This window comes from Crocodylus siamensis, chromosome 3, assembly GCF_052110815.1.
Source record: "Crocodylus siamensis isolate JL-2025a chromosome 3, ASM5211081v1, whole genome shotgun sequence".
Lineage (NCBI taxonomy): Eukaryota > Metazoa > Chordata > Crocodylia > Crocodylidae > Crocodylus > Crocodylus siamensis.
The window spans coordinates 206,435,187-206,451,558 of NC_143397.1; the positions used below are offsets into that span (position 1 = coordinate 206,435,187).

Genomic DNA, 16,372 nt, shown 5'->3' on the forward strand with positions numbered 1-16,372 from the left:
GTGGTTGCCTACTACATGCACCTTTCCACAAAAATCAGCCCTCCAAAACTGAAGTGCATGTCTTAGGTGGGGAAGCTATTTTCTTCATTGGAATAGAAGCAATATGGAATAGAGAACCATCTCATGAATGCCAGTATGGCTGCCATTTTTCCCTTGATTCAGAAACTGCATGGGTGGAGTCCACTGTTTAATCCTTTCACATTGGCTGAAGAGCCAGTGAGCTGGCTGAGGGTGAGTGAGCTGCTGCGTGCAGTCTGTAATGTGTTGATGAAGCTTGCGATATGGAAACAACAGCTTGTTATTTACTGTAAAGGAGTAAAAGTCTTGCTAGTCCCCTTACAAGGGTCTTCTTCCTAGTCTTACTGGTGTCCTGCCATGCCAAAAACTTCCTACTGCCTCACCTAAACTATATTCTGGGATGCCACACTTCCTGAACACCTTTTTCTAGGAGGACTTAACTCTGTTACAAAGTCAGCCATGACTTATAAAAAAATCTTTCTTCCCACATTTGCCTTCCAAAAACAAGGTGCACATTTTATTGGGTTGGGGGTGGGGTTATTTGAGAAAATGTATTGTTTGTTTGTTTTTTCTAATCTAATGCCTTTGGTTATATATTTTACTAAGTACATATGTTTATTGCATTGGTACTTACAAAACAAAAGGTAGGGGTCTTGCCACATTTGGGCCCAAACTCTCAAGCACTTGTAATTAAACATCTTTTTATGGTTGGCATCTATCTGAATTGGTTCTTCTATGAGTTGGGTAGTACAATAGTGCCCAGATTATTTCTTTGCTTGTTTATTTTTAAAAATAAATGTTCATATATTGACAAGCAGTTAAAAATATAATATAAAGCAAATTGTGTCACTTTTGGGCTCTATTTTGATTTCATATATCTCCATGAAATGCTTTATTGTAGGGGTACACTAATTAAAAAAAAATATTCTCAGCTAACACTGATAGCCAATGACTAAACAACTGATGGTGATCCAATAACCAATATTTAGTAATAGTGCAAGTCATTTTAAACTACTGCTATAGATCTTATTTTTGTTTGTTTTGCATTTATTGCACACATGCCTCCTGCCTGCTCTGGCCCTCTGAGGAAGGTGGTGACTGCCTTATTCTCATGCATGTAGCCCCCTGGTCCACGGCTTCTAACTACAGCCTTGCTCCCTGTGCAGCCTGTGCTGCCATCCCAGGAGCTGGTAATGATCCTTTTGCTGCTGAATGCAGTGCCCTGTGCTCCCTTCCTCTCCTGCTGCTCAGCAGGACCTTTAGTCTGCCATGGGCTCTGGCTGGCAGCAGGGTGTGGGGACCAGGCTACGCTTGCCAGGCTGCTCCATGCACATGGTCATAATTTATCAGCTATAATGACCCAAAAAAGCCAATAGTCAATAATATCTCTTTTTTCTTTTTATCAGTGCTGATGCAATAGCCAACCAGTATATCAGCGCACCCCTACTTCATTGCAGTTATGCAGGCTCGTGCTTTATAGCATTTTTGCCCCCAACATAAGAAAGTGCCAACACACATCTCTTGTTTTAGAATAGAACTTATGCCACTAGGCTTTGGTTCTTCCTGCCCCCACACACAGATTATTTTTGCTGATATGTCATAGTCAGGTAATTGTTTTACAGAGGATTGAATTTATTAATATTAAAGTGCACTATTGTTATAAATGCTAGCAAAATCTCATAGTTTTGCCTTTAATTGTAAGCTACACCTACAAGTAAAGGATTATCTTCACCTGGGTCCACTGGAAGCAAAATTCAGACGTTGTCTCCTGCTCATAAAAACTCATTGGGTGTTACAAACTCACAAGGAAGGTAAGTCCACATTTTGTATTTGTCATGTTGTGCCTGTTCACTTTTTAAAGTAACTACTCTTGCTAATGCTTATAGACATGTAATGGACCAAATTCGTCTTTGATTTAACTCTGCCCTTTTTTTCCCCCAGATGAAACAAGGACCAGTTTTTGTTCTGTCTGTGTTTTATAGGCAGCCATAATTACAGTGGAGGGAGGAGTGAGTTAAAGGGACATCAAGATAATTAAAGAGGCATTTGTTGATTTAAAAAAAAAAGAACATAGTTAAGAAAGCAGAACTGCCTGGGGATTCACTCTTTTCCCACCATTTCTGTTGCTCCTTGTTCTTACTGTGTTCCTTTTGCAGCCTTTCCTGCCTCCCCCCAAACCCTCTCCAGCAGTTGGGTTGATCTGCCTCTTTCCTTCTGATAGCTTTATATAGTTCAGGGAACAAGATGGATATCTGTATACAAGGAATAAGGAGGATGAGAGAGCCAGAAGTCAATGTCTAAAAAGTAAGGTTAATGGAAAGCAGTTGGAGGGTAAGATAAATGACAGCAACATGGCAGAAAAAAATCTGATGCATTGTTGATCAAAAGAAAAGAGTGGGAAGAGGGATAAGGGATGAGCTGGAAGCAAAGGAACAAGAGAGAAGCCTAGGACCCCCACCACAGTGTGATCCAGAGAGGGAGCATGAGAGAAGAGGATGGATGTAGTATCAGACAAAAGATTATCTGGAAAAGACAGGAACTTGGAGGTACTTGTACAAAATAGCTATTGCACAATAAGCTCCAAGTAATGATAAAAGTTAGACCTTGAAAATGTGTACTAATTTTAGAGATGGATGTTATCAGGTTTTAATTTGTATATGTAGCAGGGTCTTCCATGCAGCTGAGATCCTTGTTCACTTTGCCCAGCGTGAAATGCCCAAGTCCTGGGGATTGTGGCTGCCATGATCACCATGGCTCGGGGGTGCATGAAACCCCCAGCCGATGTGGGATCTCAGTCCCCCGTGCATAGCTGGGAGTGAGAGACCCTGCAGCTGACAGGGCTTCCAGTCCCAGCTGAGCATCAAGTGCAGCCAGAGCTAAGAGCCCAGCACCTGACGGGGCTCATGGGCCTGGCTGCACCTTGCGTGATGTGGGTCAGAGCTAGGGCCAGGAGCTCTGTCAGTTGTGGGGCTCTCAGCTCCCACTGTGCATGACGTGGAGCCGGGGCCCAGAGCCCTATCAGTAGTGGGGTCTTTTGGTCCTGGCTGTGCATGGCCCTTGGTGGCTGGGAGCCTGCTTTTTGCCAGTTCAGGGAGAGCCCAGGATCAAGCTCCTCCTACACAATTGGATCTAATGTTCAATCCTACAATTGTATCTCCTGCCATGCATGTATAGCGTGGCAGAAGGCATGATTATGTGGATCATCCATTTAGATCCAGTTGCACCTTTACCTGCATGTATACAAGAGGCCTCAGAGAGAAAAAAAGTAAGAGGAAGGTAGTGGGTATAGAAAAGGAAAGGTGATGCAAGTGACTTTGGGGGTGGAGGAAGGGTCAAAGCCAAGGTTGACAAATGTCACTGTAGGGTTTGAGGAGATTGGGATAAGGACCTAGTTCTTTGTCAGCAGGAAGAAGTGGGAAGTTTTGGTTGAAGGCAACAGGAGTAAAGAGACATTTTGGGAACTGTAGAGGGATGAATGTAAACAGGAAAGAAATTAAACCAATGGTAGGAAAGATTGAAGCAGGGGAAGAGAATTGCTGTTAGGATGCAGAAATAGGGTCCTAGTGAGAGCTGTGGGTGAGTGGCAGATTGACAAAATTATCCCCCCCAAAATTTCAGATCTAACATGGACTATATGAGTCCTGTTTTGTAGAAAAGGTTCCCTAGTTACAGTCCTCAGTGGTTTGATAGGGAAGGTCTGCCTCTTTCCTTCAGTCCTTTAGGAAATTTAGGAACCATAGAAACACTATTTAGTGCATGGCATGAACCTGATCTGGGGAGGAATTGGAGTATTATGGTGAAGGTGACTGTGCTCTCTGAAGACCCTCACACCCTTAACTCAGTTGTTGCAGAAGGCCAGGTAGAGATGCATCTTACAGACTAACTGAATCAAAGAACTGCAAGCTTTAATAAGGCTTTTAACCAATGCTATGAAAGGTCATTCAGAGAGGAGGCTACCAAGTAAAAGTAATGATTTGAAGTGGAGGGTGCTAGGTGGATGAGGTAGGAAGAAAAAAAGAAGGGTCTCATGAGTGAAGCTGTTAAAAGCATCCTCTTCCTATGCAGGCAGGAGCTTTCTGCCCACACTCCCCTGCCTCACACGCAGGGCAGTCCCCTAGCATCTTTCCCAAGCCTACAACTTCCCTTTCCCACACAGGGACTGTGGCTGTTCCCAGAACCCCCAAAATATTCTCTCCTCCCAACAAATGCACTGTTTTATTCAAAAGAACCACAACATGGAAAAACTTGAAGGTCTCAGTCTCTGTCACTGCCCCAAGACAATGCCAAATGGCACACTTGAGCATCACCTTTCAGTGTTGCTCTATCCCACTGGTGCTCAACCCAAGGATGCCTGCTGGCTGTGTAGGCGCTGCAGGCCAGCCAAGTCCTCTCTGGCTCCAGTGGTCATGATGTTGCCAAAAACAACTTATTCCCTTGTTGTTTTGTTATAGAAAATATATATGCAGTGAAACATTAATACAATGGCCATTACATAGAAAAGTGCCGTGCTGCTCTGTTTTTCGCTTTTATACCTTACAGGATGAGCAGTCAGGCATGCTTGATGCTTGAGACCTCAGTGTAACTGCTCTAAGGCAGGCCTATCTAACTGGTGGCCTGTGGGCAGAATCCAACCTGTGAGGGGTTAAAGTGTGCCCCATGAACTCATACCCTAAAACAATTATACCGATGACTTCTGCTGCTATGGCAGTGGCCCAAGCCTCTGGAGCAAGACAGCGTGGCAGGAAGGGGCCTAGGAAGTCCACTGCTCATGTAGCAACAAGGCAGTGGGGTGGGGGCCATGCCATTTGCATAGTGGCATGGGGGGGCATGCTCATCTGCACATTGGCAGCAGTGGGAAACCTTGTGCTGCTTGCTTAGCAGCAGCAGCGGAATTGGGTGGTTGACCACACAATAATGGCGGTAAGTGGGTTCATGCAGTGGTGGGTGAGAATGAGCTCAGACTGCTCCCATGTGGGAGAAAGGGGTGCTCATTCTGCTCACACAGCTAGGTGGCTGTGCATGGCAGCGGTCCCTGGAGCCCACAGGGTGTGTGGCCCCCATGGTGTGTAGCCTGGAATCTACAACTGGTGTGCTGTGCAGCCTCTGGGTGCTCTGAAATTGGACATCCCTGCTCTAAGAAGTTTCATCCCCCTCCTCTCCCCTGAATTGCTGCTAAACCAGTTCATGAACATGACAGTTTGGGGGAGTGATTTCAAGCAGTAGGTTTCAAAAGAAACATAAGAGGATCTCATCTGATCCTTTTTAAACGTTGAAAAGTTGTTCATTAACTTGGCCAAATTCCAGCTTGAATCATTGTATTCTAACCAAATGACTCCAGAATCTTCATTTATGCAAAGTATTCTTCGCTTCCTATGGCTAGCTGTAGCATAGGATTCCAGTGTACTGTTAAACAGCGGATATCTTCCATTTCTTTATTAGATAAAATAATCCCAGAACCAGTACAAAGATAGCATGAGGCTTAATTCATTCACTGCAATAAAGTATTGTGGTTCCTTAGGCAGAAGATAGGGCAGTATGGTACCTTAGAGACTAACTGGTTCAGAAAGGAAGAGTTTAAACAACAGCCTGCTTCAATCAGATAACATCTGACAAAGGTTGTTGCCTAAAAAGCTCATGCCTCTCTGAGGTGCCACCCTACCCTACTTTCTGCCTGATACAGCTAACCACTTCAGGTGAAAGACATCATGGAAATATATGATTGTAGCACTTATCTAGACAGCCTGCCTGTTACTATTAGAGTTATAGAATGTATTCTCTGTTATGGTTATTAGTAGGCAAAGAAATCAGGAAGTTGTGTGCATAGACAGGTGAAAATGTTTAAATCCTACAAGATGTAGCCTTTGTACTAACCTCTAGGTGGCACTCCTTTACTGCTGCCTGGCACATGTAAAAAGAATTGGTGGGAAGATAAAGTTCTTAGCTACAACTGGTTTAAAAGTGATTTCTAAAATGAATGGTTGCTTTTATAATGGTATATAATTCTATAATAAGAAAATGTAATTAAATTTTATGCCAGTATAGTATGTAATATATAGTGCAAACTTTTTTTTTATTTCAGCAACACCACAATTACATTTTATGAAACCTATTAAGTCCTCTCATTTGCACTCTCATTCCTCTGTCTTATCAAATGAAAAAACAAAACCTAGGACATCTAGCATCTACTGATGGTACTGTTAGTGTCAGGTACACACCATAGGCAAATGAAAATGGTTCAGTTAAGCTAGGTACAAACAGTCAAAAAGCCCAAGGCTAAATTGATTCAGTCTTTTCAGGTCGGTTTAAGCTGCACAGATTAAATTGAACCTTTGCTTCAGGAAAAGCAGCCACATGCCTGCAATGGCTCAGGCCAGAAGCCAGGGGGTGCTAGAGCATGGTTCTGTGGCTATGTATTCACTTCCTCAGGGACAGCAGGAAGAGGTCTCAGAGATTTTCAGTCCAGAATTACAGCAGTAGGACTCTGCAGGATATCATTGCATCTTCCTGCTTCCAGATGCCTCTGGGATTTGTAGTCCACAGTTGTAGCCAGCAGTAAGTTTGAATGGGGGAAGGGGTGTTTAAACCCTTCCCTGACCCCATACCCCAGCCAGAATTTGCCGGGGGAGTGGGGACAGTCCCTGCTTGTAGACTGGGCTGCATTCCCCCCCCCAGCAGAGGATGCATTCCTGCCCTTACCTCCCCTTCAACTCCATTGTTAGGTAGCCCTCACTGCTCCAGCTAGGGAGCAGAAGGGCAGAGCCAACCCTGGTTTTTGGAGCAGACAGCCCAGCCCAGGGCTGGAAAGCATGCTGGTATGCTGGGGGACTGTGATTTAAGTTGAACCAGGAAGCGGTCTGGCACAGAAGTTTCATAAGCCAGTTTGATCCAAATCAGTTAAGCTTAATATTACATTCAACCAGGTTTACCTCTGCCAGGTTCAGCTATTTTGAAACTGGTTTTTGTGCACTGAGCATCTGTTCTGTTACAAGTTTAAACCAGTTTCTGATCACTTAAACCATTTCATGTGTAACTTCTGTGCCTAGCCTTATTGACAATACTATGGCAGTTAAAACAGAAATTATCTTTCTGATTAAGCCAAAAGAAACCCCAAGAACTATTTTGTGAATTTCAACAAAATAGTAACATAAGTATCCTTTATGAACTCTTGGAAAGCGAATGGAACACTAAAAGAATAGGAGGAAAGATGGGGTGAAATCTTGGCTTTTTCGCAGTTAATAGCTAAACTCCAATTTATTCTGGTACTGCTATTTAGGAATTGGGGAATGGAAAACTGACCCTAAGTAAGCAATAGTTGGCTTCAGATTTTGATAGTAAATCAGGCTATCAAGGCTCCGGCAAACATTTTGAAGCAGTGTTAAGTAGTTCTTTCTTGTTTCTAATCTCTTTCTGTTAAGAAGAAATTTCTAGTAAGCTGCCAAGAATAATTGTATATCTTGTAGGAGAAATTTGGTTGGTTCAAGATTGTCATACTGCCTTGGGCCACATCCACACAAGCAGAAACATGCGATCTGAGGCATCTCAAAGCCTTTGGAGGCACTGCAAAGCACACATTGCATCCTTTTGCTGTTTTACATATTTGCAGTGCAGCAGCAAAATTAGATACCCAGAAATATATATATAGGGGAAAAATGTGGAATGGTATATGTGGCAGCAGCCTGCACCGCCAGAAACTAGAGCTTGGCCAACCAGAGCTGTTTCAGCTGCCGGCCAGGCTCCATGTGCCCAGATCACTGCCACCAAGACCCCAGGTAAGGCTGCTGTGGCCAGCCCCCTACTCCACTTGGGGCAATTTGCTGCACATCAGACTGCATGCAGGGGCATGCCCGGGGACAAATAGCCATGGCACAAATATATCCCTGGGGAAATACACATTCCTGCTCATGTAGATGTGGCTAAAGTGTTCAAAATGTTTTGATTTGTAGTTCAAGTTGTGGTTTTCAGGATGATAAAATAAAAGCTTACTAGCAGACTTAAAATTTCCATTTTGTCTGAGAAATCATTTGATCTCTTTGCTGCTAGTAGTAAAAGGCGTATTTTCTTGGGGTAATGTCTGATATTTTCAATGGTCAGACTCTCTTGTGACAAATGCACTGATTCTGAACAAAACATTTAATCAGTATCAGAAATGGCTTCACAAGTAATCTTGATGTATTCCTTTGGCTTCCCTTCTCCCTCCCACTCCCCACAACAATATATTTAGTATTTAAAAATACATCCTTAAAGTTTAATTCCTTCCATGCAAACTTGAGAGATGTTATACAGTTGTATGTAATGAATACAACTTTGACCACACTTAGCTCAGATTCTTACTCAGAAATTAAAGGGTTCAATCAGCTTGGATTTTTAAAGTCACTTTTATTAAACAGGGGAATATCAAGTTAGAAGTAGGAAAGATTATATTCTGTCTTGATATTTAAGCACAGGTGCAGGTGCTGCTGGGCTACTCTGTCCTGTTCACCAACCTACAAAGACTGGCCATTTATTGGGAGCAGGTCACAGAAGAACCATGAGAGTGATTAAAGGATTAGAATATGTGATTTAGGCCCCCTGTTCACAGTACAGGTCTTGCACCATTAACTGGTTAATTGCATAATTGAGACCTGTTACAGGTGCAAAGTGCCTATTGTGCCATAAAAGGATCCAACCAACTATACAGTTAGACCTCAAATATATGTACTGATTTTATAGCTGGCTGCTATCCAGCTTTAATTTCCATGTGTAGCAGGATCTCCCATATGACTGGGAGCCTCATCAGCTGACCAGGCTCCCAGCCACAGTGGGCAGCACCATGCAGAGCTGAGGCTGGGAGTCCTGCACTGAACAGACTCAGCCCCAGCAGCAGTAGACTCGGGGTTCCAGCAGTGCCTCACGGCTGTCGGAGCCAGAGTTCCCACAGTTGTGGACCTTGGGGGTCCCAGCAGATGCCCCTCCGGTGCTGTGACCCAGAGTCCACAGCTGTGGAGTTCTGGGTCCTAGCAGCTGTAGGGTTCTGCTTTAGTCTTCCAGCCCTGAGGGTGTGTGGAGCCTCCCACAGCTTGGAGATCAGAGCAGCTATGGTTTCCCACCCCGGGCGGCACTTCGTGAACCTTTGGCGCTCCAGCTGGGAGGCTGTAGCAGCTGTGTCCCCCAGCTGTAGGGGGGTGTGGGGCTCCTCCATGGCTGGGAGCCCTTCAGCTGCTTTTTGCTGGTGCAGAGAAACCCTGATGGGATCCCCCTGGCAGTTAGGTGTGATGGGATCTAATGCATGTTATCACAATCATGCCTCCCGCCATGCACATGCACATATGGCATGTCAGGAGGTGCAATTGTGGGGACTGCACATTGAATCCATCGTGCCTTTATCTGCATATATGGAGGTGCTCTAAAAGTGAATAATCAAGGAGCTTAGTCTGTATAATTCTAACAAAGAAATAGGCTGGTTCAAAAAAGAGTTAAATTTTTAATTCCTGCTTGAACTGGATGTTATAGAGGCAATCAAAATAATATTTGTTAGAGAGGTTTACAAGATAAATAACCAGTTATTGAAAGCCAAAAAAAACACTTGAAGGTGTTTTGAGGAATTAAGAGTTTATGAAGTTATTGCTGTGATTACATTGATATGCCGTGAATGGTGTAAATTAATGGCCTGTGACAGGAATGTAGAAAATTCTGTGGGTTGTTTTGGTTTTTTTAATGAATCAATTCCCCTTTTCTCTAAAGAAGTTTTAAAAAAACATTCTGCTGCCTTATTCTCAGGCTTTCTGTTAACATCCTTTTGGGGCACTGGAGAAAAGCATATGCCAGCTTCTGTTGTTAAAATTATTCAGGTATTTTCATTTTAAAGGTCACGTTTCAAATGCCTGTGTAACTTTACAAGTATTACTATCATTAGTATTATCATTTATTAAATATATATTTAATAATCAACGTTTGTTATTAGTTACACAGGTATTTGAAATGTGTCCCTTAAAGTAAAAAAAATGCCTGTGTAATTTTTAATAACAGAAGCTGATATATATGCTATATAGATACTTCCTCCCCTCGCCTCTCCTCATCTTTTTTCCTTTTTAATTTCAGTCAGATAAACTTGTTTTTTCATGAGAATTATCTGTCTTTAGATTTGGCTGCAACTGTTCTAGCCAATTTTTAGAATAACTATTAGAAAGCAGATTAATCTGTGAAAGATGACAGAATCTTAATGTTTTTTCTAAAACATACTCCTGAGATGTCAAGGGAGCCTTTTTCTGGTCTGTTATGTGTTAAGTTGCAATTTTTTTTAAGTATGGGTTTTGTAACACAATCTCTTAACATTCTGCTAAGCTTCTGGAAATTAATATGTAGCTAAAAAGAAATAAGTAATGACTGTTTCTTAGTAATGTTCTCTACTTAAATCTTAAATATTCCAGTCTTCAGAGTTTTGATTGGGAAAGCAGGAGGCCTCACTCAGATTTATTCAGCCCTATGAGAAGGAGGAAAATGGAAAAAAGAATTGCGCTCTTATATTTTTAGAAGGGAAATGGAAAACAACACTTCTCCCTTATCCTTCAGTCCACCATTATCTGAAAAATATTATTTACTGTTTCATCTACTTTCAGTATCACTTTCTTAGTTAACTTTGTTTGAATTCTGCCCATAAGCCCACTTGTGGTTAATTGTTTCTAAAAAGGAATGTTACTGTAGTCATAATAAACTGAGCTTTCTAGTTTTATATAATGTTAAAATAGCCTAAGTTAGGATGAGCTAACATTGATGTAGTGTCTGCACAACTGTAATAGAGACTGTAGTGTTTGATACTTGTGAAAAAGCAGAAAATGATGTCCTGAAGCTCATTTGTTCCTTGAAAGTTTGAGGTCTCTAGCTGTAGCCAATACGATTAATTACATTTGAATAAGAATTGCAGTTCTATTGAGCAAGACAAATGTTTAATTGTGACTGTTTCTTTGAAATACTTGCAATATTTTAAATGGCAAACTAGCCAACTCCTTATGGGTACACCTTTATATATTTTGATAGTAAGATGGACAAGTTAGGCCCACCACTGCGAACTGGAAGAGATGTGCAAAGGTTGTATGACAGTGATACAAAAACAGACAGTGCCATCAAAAGACCAAATGAGTTGTTGCCCATTAACAAGTAAGTATTGCAAATCAGTGTGGCATGCCTGTTTTTTGGAGATGTTTTCTAAAGGGTTAGAAAATTAAAAATGAATTTTGACTTTTGGAGTATACCAAACCTCATTATGAACTTTTTAAATAACTGTCTGCTGATGGACCAAATCCTACTGTTTTATGGGAGAAAGGACCTGAATAAGTAACTTGTTCTATTGTTTACATAAATTTGCCTGCTGTAAATTTTACAGGAAATAAAAACATTTTACTGGGAGGAGAATGGCTATTTCTTAGGCTTGACTTCAGAGGCCTTCTCTGTTAACATTTTCTTCCTCTTTATTTCAAACTAAATATAATAAGTTATTTCATGTTAGCAATGCTGACAAAAAGCTTCTTCTATAGTAAGCATTTAAACATGGAGAACAAAGCAGAGATAAATATATTCTTGCTAGATAGCTGTTATTTTTAAGTCAGTTGAAAATTTAGTATTTACTTATCACTATCTGAAAAGAAATGTGAAACAGTATTTCCATATCTTTAAGTAAGAAATGGATGCAATGACTCGGTTATCATTAATTGATAAGGAAAAATGTTGACTTTTAAATGGCAAATTGTTGGGGACATGCACAAAAGTAGTAATTATGCCTCAGAAAATATTTTTCAGGTTTAATTATTCTCACAGATTCTGTTTTTTGTTCCCAGAGAGCTGCTCTAACTAAAATGCAGCAGCATCACATGTATTAATCCCATGCATATTTAAAAATGTCTGTGGGATGCTTTAACTAAAGCTCATTCAACAGACTTTAATTAAAGCACACCAGTGGCCTTTTTTAAACCCATGGGAACTTATATGTGTGATGCTGCAATGATGCTAGACTATTCTGACTAGAACATGGAACAGGCTCGATTTAAGCGAGTCTGCTCCAACACGCCTCAATCTGCCCCCCTCCCCCACATTCCTTCCCCCATCCTCCCCCCTACCCCCAACAGATTTACCAGCTGGACACTGCTCTCCAAGCTGCTGGGCTGTATATTGACAATCAGATCAGTATCAGCCTATGTGGTTCATTAATAATCAGCCATTGGTATCTTTATTGGGGCACCCCTTATAATTTATTATGCAGACTACTTTCAAATATCTCATTTGTCACCTGGTGGAAGTAGGATTGGAACAGGGCTAAATAGCCCTTCTTTTGTGTTCATTCTTCCTCATATTTTTCAAACAGGCTTTTTCTTCTAATTCTCCTTTCTCAAGATGCATCTTGATGTAATTGATTTTTTTTTTATAGCTGGGGTGGTGCTTTATCTTTTTTGAAGTTTTGACACTCCACAGATTATTAGGTTTCTACTTTGTTGCAAGAACAATGCTACTGGGAGACTGTGATTGGTGTGGAAGGACAGAATTGAGATAGGGACAGGTTGGAGGGGGAAGATCAGAAGTCAGCTTGAGCAAGAGTCAGTGCCCTTTAGAGGATGCTTTCTTACACACTAAGAAGTCACTTATAATGGTGCTTTAGCACAGCTTTGTATGTCTGTGAAGTCAGCCACTCCAAAGTGAGGAAATGCTAGAATTAGGGTTGCCTCTTGAAACCTTCAATCTAGAGCCTCTTGCACTTCTCTGTCAGCAAATATGAGTGAAACCCACTGATGGACAACTTACATCCTCCCCTAGCATTGATACACTTAGATGATGACAGTGTGCTGCAGCTGGGAGTCTATTAGCACAATGGGCATCAGTCTATGAAGTCAACCTAATACTTTTAACCTAGCAGCTGAAATATGTGAGTTAATTAGTGACTCATTTTGATTTTTAAAATAAACTAGGAAGTTATGTACATAAAGCTATGCTAAAAGAACATTAAGGCTGTAAAACCACCTGCTGTAAAGTGAGAAAATGCCAGTTATGATTACCTTTGAAACTTCCATTCACCCTAGTTGTGTATGTCTTTACATGATTGCATTCTCACTGTTCCCATACCTCATCTAGTGAAAAGAATGTCAGTGTTAGTTTAATGAACAGCTGTTCAACGTTTCATTTTCTCCTCGTTTGTTGTGCACCACACACCTTACTCCTCACTATTTAGAGGCTGCTCTGAAGAACTTCACCAGCGTTCTCAAATGTTTTCCTCTGGCACTCCTCTTTGTAATATTTGATTGTTTAATGACATTTAAAGATTTTTTTTCAAAGTATAGTCTAATGAAGCAGTACTATAATCTGTGGCTGCTTGCAGACATAAAAAACAAAACAAAAAATGACATTTTACTTTTAAACTCCTCACATTCCTTCACCAAGCCCAGCATGTGGCCAGAAGAGGCAGTGCGGGAGTTGGAACTGACTTGTCCAATGTCTGTATAGATTGGGCACTTTAGTGGGGCTTTTGGGGGGCTTTTATCTAATAGCTAGTTGAATCAGCTTTAGATAAAAGCACCAAAAAACCTCTGCTGAAGCACCCTGATCTGCATAGATGCCGCATCGCTGGGTCGAAGTAATGTGCTGCTGCTTCTGGTAAAGCACAGTTTGGGGAGGGGGTTGGGGGTTAATGTCTGCAAGGAGCCTGTGCATTTACAAATGAGAAACTGAAATACTGAAATATTTGGGGACAAATTTCAGATGACTTGAAACTGGACTTATTTTTTTGAATGTTGTAGCATTGTATAGCTGAAAATCAGATCCTGGAGTCTCAAATCGGGAACTCAGAAAATGAGGGTTACATGATGAGTCACGTATGAAAGGTTTGGTTTAAATGACTTGACTAGGTGCATGTAAGAACTGTGTAATCAAAGCAGAAAGAGCTTTCAGTTTTAGAATAGATGATATAGATATAGGATGTGATCATGTATCTAAAAACTGCCTTAATTCTGGCATTTCTTTACTTCTGAGAGTTTGATACCATAGTCTAATGTACTTTCAGCATAGGTTGTGGGCTTTGTTTTGGTTTAGGGGTTTTTAAATGATCATTTACAGAGTGTTGATCTACAGCATAAAAACCTAAAACTTTAATAGCAAATTCAATGCAGAAATATAGAAATATGATATATAAATGAGTAAACAGTATGGATAAGACATTTCAAGCAAATGATTAAAAATTCTAAACTGCACATTTATCTCAAAGCATAACATTCTTATCAATATTTGAAATTACTTTAATCTTACAATTTCTGTCTTACAAATCTTAAAAAGTCACTAACAGGTGGCTAACCCATTAGGAAAAGTTTTAAAAAAAAAAATTGCTAATAGCACTAACCAGGTATACTTGCAAGTGGGTAATTTGATAAGAACCATAGTTCAAGGCTGAAAGCCCAAAGTGGACCTGGTTTTCATACTCTATCACTTACCTAAAATATAAAAAGCCTTATTAAATAGGGTAAAAATATGAAAGCATTCCTAATTGGTATATGGACATTAGAGGAGCACCTTTTCTTATTTCTCGTGTAAGTTTTATTTTGTCTAAAATTAGCTTTGTCAATCATCAAACCACTAAAGTTACTTGAGGCACATTGCAAACTTTACTCCAGTTTTGTTCCATACATTTTACTCTTAAGTTTTCTAAAATGATTTGTGCCTTACATTGTTATCTCACCTGAAAGTTTTCTTTGCCTGCTCTCCTCTTAGCCAAACTATAGTCAAGCAATGCTATCCTCCCATTAAATAACTTAAGGCCTACTGTATTCTACAGGAATTTTTATGAGGCAATCCTTCCAATGCCTTTCATAGATTGATAGGACTGTCCGTCTTGTCATAGGAAAACTATAAGAGGGTTTCATTTGAGTTGTCCCATGGCGCAGTACCAATGCATTAGCTAGTGGGTGTTGGGCCCTCTTCTTTCCTGACATAAGTACATGTAACTGTCCTTGAACCCAGTTACTTCAGTGGGATTTGCATCCATTTTTATTTGGCTGAATTTTGAACATAGGCCTCGAGTTCCTAATTTTTGTGTTTAATCGTTTGATCACTCCCCTTTTTTAATTTTCCACTGCAATGTTCAGACCACTGGTTCCAAATCCCAGGAGCCAAGAATCCTGCCTTAATCTATCCTTGGCTATTACTGAGGCAGGTAAGTTTAAAATATATATTTACAACATGCTGTCTAATATTTGAAACTCATTGGTTTGTGTCCTCTGTGGTGTAAACATTGCATTTGAGTTTATTGAAGTTTACATTTTTCTTCCTTACAGTTGCTACAGTTTAGTCTTAAAGATGCTTATAATGCTGAAAGGAGCACTGGGGTTTGCCTAAAAACTCATTTGTGAATTTCTGTTTGATGCATTTGAATTGTCAGTGGACATGCTTTTTTATATGCAATCATTTCATTTTTTTTACCACACACTGAACCTAATTCACAAATGCATAAGAAAGTCAAAATTATGACTTGCGGGTGAAGAATGTTTAGATTAATAGAAATATGCTGGAACCTATGTATGTGATGTCATGTGTTCTAAAGGCCAGTGAAAATGCACCAAATTAGAAATCCACCCAACCATGGTTTGTGGCAAGTCTTTGGAACAAGGCAATAAAACTAACTTTTGGCTGCTAGTGGTGAAGGATGCTTTCTCCTCCTCATGATAATACAGCTCCTGAGGGAATGCAGACAGATTGTTGATGTTAGAATGCCTCCTCCTCTTCAAATCAAGTAGACTTTGACCACAGACTTTGAGTTGAACATGAGTATATCATTAGCTGTGTACTACCAATTCCTTTCCATTTTCATGGCTGTTCTTGAGAGCTACCCCCTCCCTTCTATTGCCAAATCATTGAAGCCTGGTATAAGAGTAATTTTGACAAAGCTATCAAAGGTGGGTGCTATTGCTCTTTTGAACAATGGAAATGTTTCCCCAGTACTCATACTGAAAAGAAAGATGGCTGCACCAAAGGTGGTTATTTTTTCCATAAGCTGGGAAGTAATAACCATCTTAAATGTCTTCAGGTGGCTGAGAACAAAGGGTACTTACACACGTGCCCAACGCCTGCTCTGATGTGTGCTAATGTCTACTGGAGCGTGCTAAGTAGCACACTCCAGCAGCCTTTGTGTCTCATGTATTCCACATCCCCATGCTTCAAAATGGTGGTGGGAGCACTTTAAGTAAAGATAGTTCAACAATCTTTAGTTGAAGTGCCCCTACCACCATTTTGAAGCTCGGGATACTGCAAGCGCTTTAATTAGAGCTCTGATTAAAGGTCTCCCTCTTCCCCCCACCCCAGAGCGTATGTAAAGATGCCCAAGAAGTCAGTCAGGTGGCTTACTTGA

At 40.8% G+C, this 16,372-nt stretch overlaps 1 protein-coding gene across 2 annotated transcripts in view; it reads left to right on the plus strand.

Annotated features, from left to right (window-relative positions):
* Nucleotides 1-16,372, plus strand: part of ZC2HC1A (zinc finger C2HC-type containing 1A) — a 48,215-nt gene that overhangs the window by 27,516 nt on the left and 4,327 nt on the right. The window contains exons 7-8 of one of the 2 annotated variants that reach the window (XM_090040218.1): nt 1,721-1,829; nt 11,032-11,151. In XM_090040218.1, coding sequence (XP_089896344.1) covers nt 1,721-1,829; nt 11,032-11,151 — 229 coding nt within the window. The remainder of the gene's footprint in view (nt 1-1,720; nt 1,830-11,031; nt 11,152-16,372) is intronic. The other variant, XM_090040219.1, reaches the window with a different exon arrangement.